Below are 7,599 nucleotides of genomic sequence, written 5' to 3'. Positions count from 1 at the left end.
GACGGGAGTGAGTCAGTGTCTTTTGCAGCCATTTGGACGGAACTGGAGACCAACATCCTAAAGAGTATCTCAGGAATGGAGAAACAGACAACAGTATGCTTTCTAATACTAAATGACGGACATGCACAGCACAGAGATACGTGAAGGACATTGGAAACCAAGACAGGGGGTGGGAGGTGGGAGGAGGCTGGCAGTGGAGACTTGCCTGTCGGGCACAGTGAGCACTGTTCTGGTGATGGCACCCCGAAGCCCCAGCAACATTATGGAAGGCATCCATGTAACAAAAACCTTTGTACCCCTTTAATATTTTGGAATAATTTTTTTTAAATGTCCTCATCTGAAGTCTTCTAACAACTACTAAGCTTATCTAGTATAAGGTAGGAAAGTGGGAATGGGGCAATAACCTGACCTTGGCTGGGAGCAAAGGGAGGCTCACTTGAGAAAAGAATGTTGGAGTGAGACTCCAGAGGACTTGGTGGGGTGGGGAAAAGGAAGAACCGAGAGCACAGCTGGGGGAGGAAGGCGGGCAGAAGGGAGCAGGTGCAGCGGGCGGGCGGGTGGCTCCTGCGTGCTCCCTCTCAGTGGGGCTTTCAGCCTTTGTCTTGGAGGGATGGGGAGGCTTTGAGGGGGGGAAAGGGGAAATAATGAGATTTGTGTGTTAGAAAAGTTACTCTGGCTGAAGTGTGGGTGCAGATCTGAAAAACAAAGACTGGACGTGGGAGTCTGAAGAAGCCGCCCATTATAGTGGTGACTTGTGGGCAGCGTGGGTAGTGAGGGCAGAATCGATGGTTAGGAAGACATTTAAAAAGACTTAGCAATAGATTGAAAAGGGTAACAGGTGGTCACTCACATTTACTGTTCATTAAGTTCTAAACATTATGCCACATGCTTTATATATTCTGTAACTTAATCCTTGTAGCAACTATAAAATGTGGGAATTATTTTCATCTTAATTATATAGAGGTAAGGAAACTGAGGTTTGGAGAGGTTAAATTACTTGCCAAGCATCAGAGGGACAGGGCCCCGTCAACTTAGCCCTTCACCCTAACCAGTATACTGACATGGACTGGGGGAAGGGAAAGGTGGAAAGACACCAGCACTGAGCCCTCAGTGTCTGCCTTCCTACGGGAGGAGCAGTGTTATTCACTGAAGCAAGGGATGTGGGTGAGGCCCAGCTTTGGGCAGTAGACTGTTTAGTTCATACATTATTACGATAAGATCACTTTTTATGATCTCATTCAAATTCAAAGTATACCCTGGCACAGTCACCCAGGCAATTAATGATATGTATAGCTTTTGTTCATTTAAACTAAGCCAGAAGATAATTTGATGCTTGTACTTATTATAGGGAGGAAAGGCTAATAAATTCCAGCTCTTCTCCAGGAACTGGTTGATTTGTTTGTTTGTGTTGTAATTAATTGTATGTCATATGTCTCCTCTAGATTATAAACTACTTCTTGTATTCCTCCTACATATCATGGCACATGGTGTGAGTTCAGCAACTATTCACTGAAGGAATGTAAGATTAATAGCAAAGATTTAATTAGTGTTTTATATATTTCAACAAAAATTTCATATTAAGGTGGCCCAAACATGTGATCTATGAGATATTATTTCTAGTTTTTTAAACGCCACTTTGTAACCGTACACGTCTCATTGTTTGCGTTGTTTAGACTTCAGAAAGTGATTTTATGGAGTTAATTGAATCAGTTGCTAGTCATTTGAAAACAAGAATAGAAATCTTAGAGATTTACACATACCTGTATATTTTTGTCCTCAAGAACCTAACATTATACAATGCATAGTAGTGAATAATAAATATTTGTTGTATAAATATGTATTAATGTATTAATGAGAAGCATTTCAGTATTTCCATTGCTTGTTACATGAACAAGTGAAGGGGCTGCTTTAAGATTCAGCAGAATATGTAGATTATATCGCGACTTTCCTATCTAAAATGTCTTTTAAAACATTTACAGTGTTTTCATGTATAAATTTACCTACTTAGCCTTTTACTTCTTTTAAAATCTCTACCAGGTATCATCAATTTCTCTTGAAAATCCTGCTGAGGTGTTTGATGATGGAGAAAATCCACCCAGCAGTCGCTCCTCAGAGAGTGGGTTCACTGAGTTCATCCAGTACCAGGCAGACCGGACGGATGGCATCGACCGGGAGCTGAGTGAGGGGCCGGGCGCAGCTCCCATCCCAGTGGGCAGCACGTCCTCTGAGACGGAGACCGCCTCCACAGTGGGGTCGGAGGAGACAGTCATCCAGCCCCCTTCGCTTATCCCACAGGCAGTAGCAGCGCATGGCGGAAAGGCGGCCCAGAAGACGGCCATGCAGTGCTGCCTGGAGTATGCCCAGCAGTTCCTGGGCAGGCTCATCAACCTGTACGTGGTCCAGGGCAGCGGCTTCTCACAGGCCCTGGCTTCAGAGCAGGAAGGGGGTCTGGGCCGAGAACAAGGGGAGACTTCAGAATGGGACAGGGACTCACAAGGAGATGTCAAGGACAGAAATCTAAGGAGACAAAAACCTTCCAAAGAGTACCTGTCAGCCTTCCTTGCCGCCTGTCAGCTCTTCCTGGAGTGCTCCAGCTTCCCAGTCTACATTGCTGAGGGGAGCCACACGGCAGAGTTACGTTCTGAAAAACTGGAGAACGGTAAAGTTGTCTGTTTTATTTATATTTCAATATTATCTGTAGAATGCTTTTTTAAAAGAAGCATTCACATATCAAAACTGGAGTATTTTTTGCCCAATTAATTTTTTAAACTGTTTTGTTAATGTAACTTTTTTAAATGAAATACTCTTACTATAGACAAATTGATAGTTGGAAGATGGTGTGATTTTGATTTCTTTCCCAGTTTGATTGCAGGTGATTAGAAGCTAAGAAGGAAATATCTGGAGAGAAGTATTGTAGCATTAGATGCACTGGCTCCCTTTATCATTGCCAGTAGCCTATGTGTTTACCTGTATTTAAATTTTGATAGATACACATATAGTACAGTAAGTACTATATAATGTTTGTTGATTAATATACAACAAATTCAGTATATTTTCAGGAGAAGAAAATAGATTGTAAGCATAAGAAAAATATATTTTGGAAACAAGTTTGTGAAATTCTTGTTGCTACTTAGTTTTCTTGGCTCTGGGAAGGTGAGAGCCGAGGTCCTGTTAACAGCAGAGCCTCAAGGGCCTGAGCAGAGCAGCCTTGTTCTTGGCGTCAGCCTGGTCTCTGCGGGACGTTGCGTGTGTGGACCCTGACTGTCCCGTCTTCTCGCAGACTGTGAGCGTGAGCAGCCTCCGCAGTGGCTCCAGACTCTGATGGACGCCTGCAGCCAAGCTCGCGACTTCACTGTCCAGAGTGTTGCCATCTCTCTGGTCATGGACCTGGTGGGCCTGACGCAGTCTGTAGCCGTGGTCACTGGGGACAACATCAACAGTGTGGAGCCTGCACAGCCCTTAAGTCCAAACCAGGGAAGAGTAGCCGTGGTTATCAGACCTCCCCTCACTCAGGGAAATCTGAGGTACATAGCTGAGAAGACTGAGTTTTTCAAGGTAAATTCTAAGAAGTGCACACATGACTAAGATCATCGCTGCCATGTATGATACTGGACCGAGTTTGCTTAACAGTGATTTTACAGATGATAATCAGGCTTAACCACCTCTTCATATCATACCACGTGGAAAATAATGTCGCACTTGATATATATTACTTTTCCTGTTTTGTTCACAGTTACACGAGGGGGTATCAGGGTACTAAAAGACAAGGGTTAGTGCACTGAAGCCATGGAGGAGCAATCCAGCTGAAAAGAGGAGCCTCATTTATGGAGTAGAGCTTATTTTCAGATTAAGTGGTTGTGACACTTACTTATCTTGAAGTAAAACCTCAGTGCTCTAAACATCCATGAAAAGATTTTCTGACTCTTCATCCTGTCTGATTATCATCTGTGATGTGTGATGTCATTCAGAAAAAATGCACAGCCTTTGATTTCTGCCTCAGTGGTATAGATGATATCGTCTACATAAAAATAATATCAACTATGTGTGGATTGCATTTTGTCTTAAGAAGATAGAGTCTTTATACTGTACATTAAAAAAACGTTTTAAAATCCAATTTCCAGCCATTGTGCCCCTCCAGGTAGTTCCTCCTACTAGGTTAGAGTTGGCTTCTGCAGCATGGCGGTGGCAAGCCTTGAGTAGGGATTGTTGCATTTTTATCAATACCATCATAATAAAGGCTGTGTTTACACTGGTAGCTGCAAAATAAATGTTGCCAACTCTAGAAGTTTTAAGTAGTTTGGATATTTAGACTATTAATAACTTTTCATTCTAACATACAACTTCACAATTAAATCCCTCATTCAATGTTGGATTTCTCTTCTATTAAGGGAAATGTCTTATAATATCATGCCATTAAATATTACTAAAATAGTGAAATAGGTCTCTATCTGGGCCTGCAGAAAGTGCTTACATATCCGATGTTTAAATATCAGCTGGATGTGGCGGCTCATGCCTATAATCCCAGCACTTTGGGAGGCTGAGGCAGGAGGATCACTTGCGGCCAGGAGTCAAGACCAACCTGAGCAACATAGCAAGACTTCATCTCTACAAAAATACTTTTTTTTAATTTAGCCAGGCGAGATGGTACACACCTGTAGTCCCAGCTACTAGGGAAGCTGATGTGGGAGGATCCCTTGAATTTACGAACTTGAGATTACAATAAACTTATGATTGCACCACTGTGCTGTAGCCTGGGCGACAGAGCAACCCCCTGTCTCCAAAAAATAAAATGAAATATAATTAAAGCACTGTCATAAAAGGTTCTAAGGGACTAGGTGACCTGAAAGGAAGCAGAGGGAGGGCTTTACATGCAAAGCTCATCCTAGTGGCAGAGTGAATGTTAAACACTTCCCTGGTCTGATAGCCACAGACCAGGTACCAGTTTGTACCCAGTGGGAAATGTTTGTTAAATAAGATTTCATTTGTGGCTTTTTAACTCTGTCATTTTTATGTCTTTTTCGATAGCATGTAGCTTTGACATTGTGGGAGCAGCTGGGAGATGGGACACCTCAGCACCACCAGAAGAGTGTGGAGCTGTTTTATCAGTTACACAATCTGGTTCCTTCTTCCAGCATCTGTGAGGACGTGATAAGTCAGCAGTTAACCCATAAAGACAAGGTCAGTCCTCTTATCTGTGCACATAACATATCCCCCCACGCCTGAGTTCCCCAAATCAAGGAAACTCGTTAGGAAAATTAAATATCTGAGTAATAGACAATATAGCTTTCTTCAGAATGGCCTCAATGTCTCCAAAATAAATTCATTCTGCTCTTTCTAGACAAAAGTTCTTTGCAAAAGCATTGGTAATGTGAAAAAGTAAATAGAAAATGCTGGAGTCTGTTTCTTGCTTTGGAATACCAGCGCGGATGAAGAGACTAAGGTTGTTGCTGGTCTAGGTTCTCAGGTCACTTAGAGAGAAACCAGTGGCCTCAATTATAAAACTGACACATTAACCGATATACGTGAAATGAACTAATGCATAAATTACATTTATTAGCTATAAAATGTTAATAGGTGAGGTTCTGTTATTGGTATGAAAATATTCAAAATAAGAATTTTATAATCTAGCATATAGGAAGTGTAATATGTACGTCAACAATGGCTGTGTTGTGAGTCAGCCTGAGAAGACCCTGGAGCTGTGGTTCTGATTGGCCTCCTCAGGATGGTTCAACAGCCTGTGGTCTCCCCGTCTGATAGGAGTAATAGCAGGGTTTATTGAAGGGCTTTTACCAGTGGATTGCACTATTTTTTAAAAACTTGAAGTGGTGGTGAGTTTGATTCATATTCAAAAATGCACTGGTTGAAGTAAATGAAGCATTTGGCGGGGGTGGGGGGGGTGGTCATGAAGGAGGAAATGAAGGGAGTGAAAAGCTTATGCCGAGAAGAAGGGTAAACTTCTGTTTCTGTCTTGACGTATTTTTTTCAAAACTATTCAGAAATAAAGTTTTAGATAAAGCCAGATTTTAATCTAATAATTTATGTTTTACATTAATTATAAATCCAGGACAAATTATATACCTATTTTTACTTGTATAACAATTCATTGTTTAATAAGTAGTTCTAAGTTTTTACTAAATGAATACATCCATGAAAGAAATTAAAATACCTTTCATGGGCAGTGCCTGTGGCTCTGTGGATAGGGCACCGGCCCCATATACCAAGGGTGGTGGGTTCAAACCCAGCCCCGGCCAAACTGCAACACAAAAAAATAGCCAGGCATTGTGGCAGGCGCCTGTAGTCCCAGCTACTTGGGAGGCTGAGACAAGAGAATTGCCTAAGACCAGGAGCTGGAGGTTGCTATGAGCTGTGTGACGCCACGGCACTCTACTGAGGATGGTAAGGTGAGACTCTGTCTCTACAAAAAGAAAAGAAAAGAAAAAGAAAACACCTTTCATTACTTAATTCTTGCATGTCTCCATTGGTCGCCTTCATGAAGGCATGTGTTAAGCCCACAGAGAGATTAGTCTCCTCTGTCACAGGCAGGGTAAGGAGCTGCATTCTAGTTTCTCGAGACTGTTGCTTGAAGGATTCCATAAATGCTAGATGAAGACTATAAAAATTTTGAAAATATGATAGTTTCTACTTGGTTTATGTTAAAGATGTTCATTATCTCATACCAAATGCTTGTCTTTGTCAGTTTTACATTTTTCTGTCCATTATTATCATAATGCTTGATCCTTTTTCAAATAATCACAAAAGTCATTTAATATTTTTCTTATAAAAGTAACTTTTAGGTTTAAATTTTTGAGTATAATAAGACAACTTTATAAGTGATTAAAAAGTCATTTGACACTTGATCTTAGCCAAAAGGCTGAGAAGCGATAAAAAAAGTCATTTGAGATTAATATCATTTCTGGAAGAAAAAATAAATTATAAAGTGCAATAAAATCAATTGACAACTAAATATTTACATTAAAATGAAAAGGATAATGCTTTCTAGACTCAAAATATCATGATATATACATAATTAGCTTTTTCTTCTACTGTTGTGCAATAATCTAGTAAACTGTTACCTAAAGATTAAACAGTAATTATTTATGAGGCAGGCAAGATAATCCTTTTATTCAATATTGTGTCTTTGTCCATAAAAATAAAGTTTATGTTAGTCTGTTTGAGTACTGTGGACATTGAATATAATATACCCTCCTAGATGATTTGATTGTACTAAAATCATTTAATATCTTCGAGAGAATAAAATAATCTCTGATATTTTTCCTCAGAAAATAAGGTTGGATGCACATGCGAAGTTTGCAGTTCTTTGGCATCTAACAAGGGATCTTCATATAAATAAGTCTTCATCTTTCGCACGATCTTTTGACAGGTTGGTTCTATTTTATATTCAGATTTTATAGTCAGATATCTTAATGTTGTTTCTCTTCCTTAATCCACTGTCTGGTTTGGCAAAGGTAGAAGATAATAACTTATAAATTTTATAAAGGAATTTTTTAATTATTTTGAAAAATCTAAGCTATATTAAAATGCAAGCTATTTTTACTTACCTACCAGATTTTTCTTCCTTGCTTTGGAGCACCCAGGGCC

At 40.2% G+C, this 7,599-nt stretch overlaps 1 protein-coding gene across 1 annotated transcript in view; it reads left to right on the top strand.

Annotated features, from left to right (window-relative positions):
* DOPEY1 (dopey family member 1) overlaps nucleotides 1-7,599 on the top strand; it is a 114,578-nt gene that overhangs the window by 62,477 nt on the left and 44,502 nt on the right. The window contains exons 14-17 of the mRNA XM_023507792.1: nucleotides 2,038-2,659; nucleotides 3,281-3,555; nucleotides 5,026-5,178; nucleotides 7,281-7,381. Coding sequence (XP_023363560.1) covers nucleotides 2,038-2,659; nucleotides 3,281-3,555; nucleotides 5,026-5,178; nucleotides 7,281-7,381 — 1,151 coding nt within the window. The remainder of the gene's footprint in view (nucleotides 1-2,037; nucleotides 2,660-3,280; nucleotides 3,556-5,025; nucleotides 5,179-7,280; nucleotides 7,382-7,599) is intronic.

This window comes from Otolemur garnettii, unplaced genomic scaffold (genome assembly GCF_000181295.1).
Source record: "Otolemur garnettii isolate 467f Iridium unplaced genomic scaffold, OtoGar3 scaffold00205, whole genome shotgun sequence".
NCBI classification, from domain to species: Eukaryota; Metazoa; Chordata; class Mammalia; order Primates; family Galagidae; genus Otolemur; species Otolemur garnettii.
The sequence above is the reverse complement of the archived record's forward strand: the minus strand, read 5'-3'. Positions and strand labels throughout refer to the sequence as shown.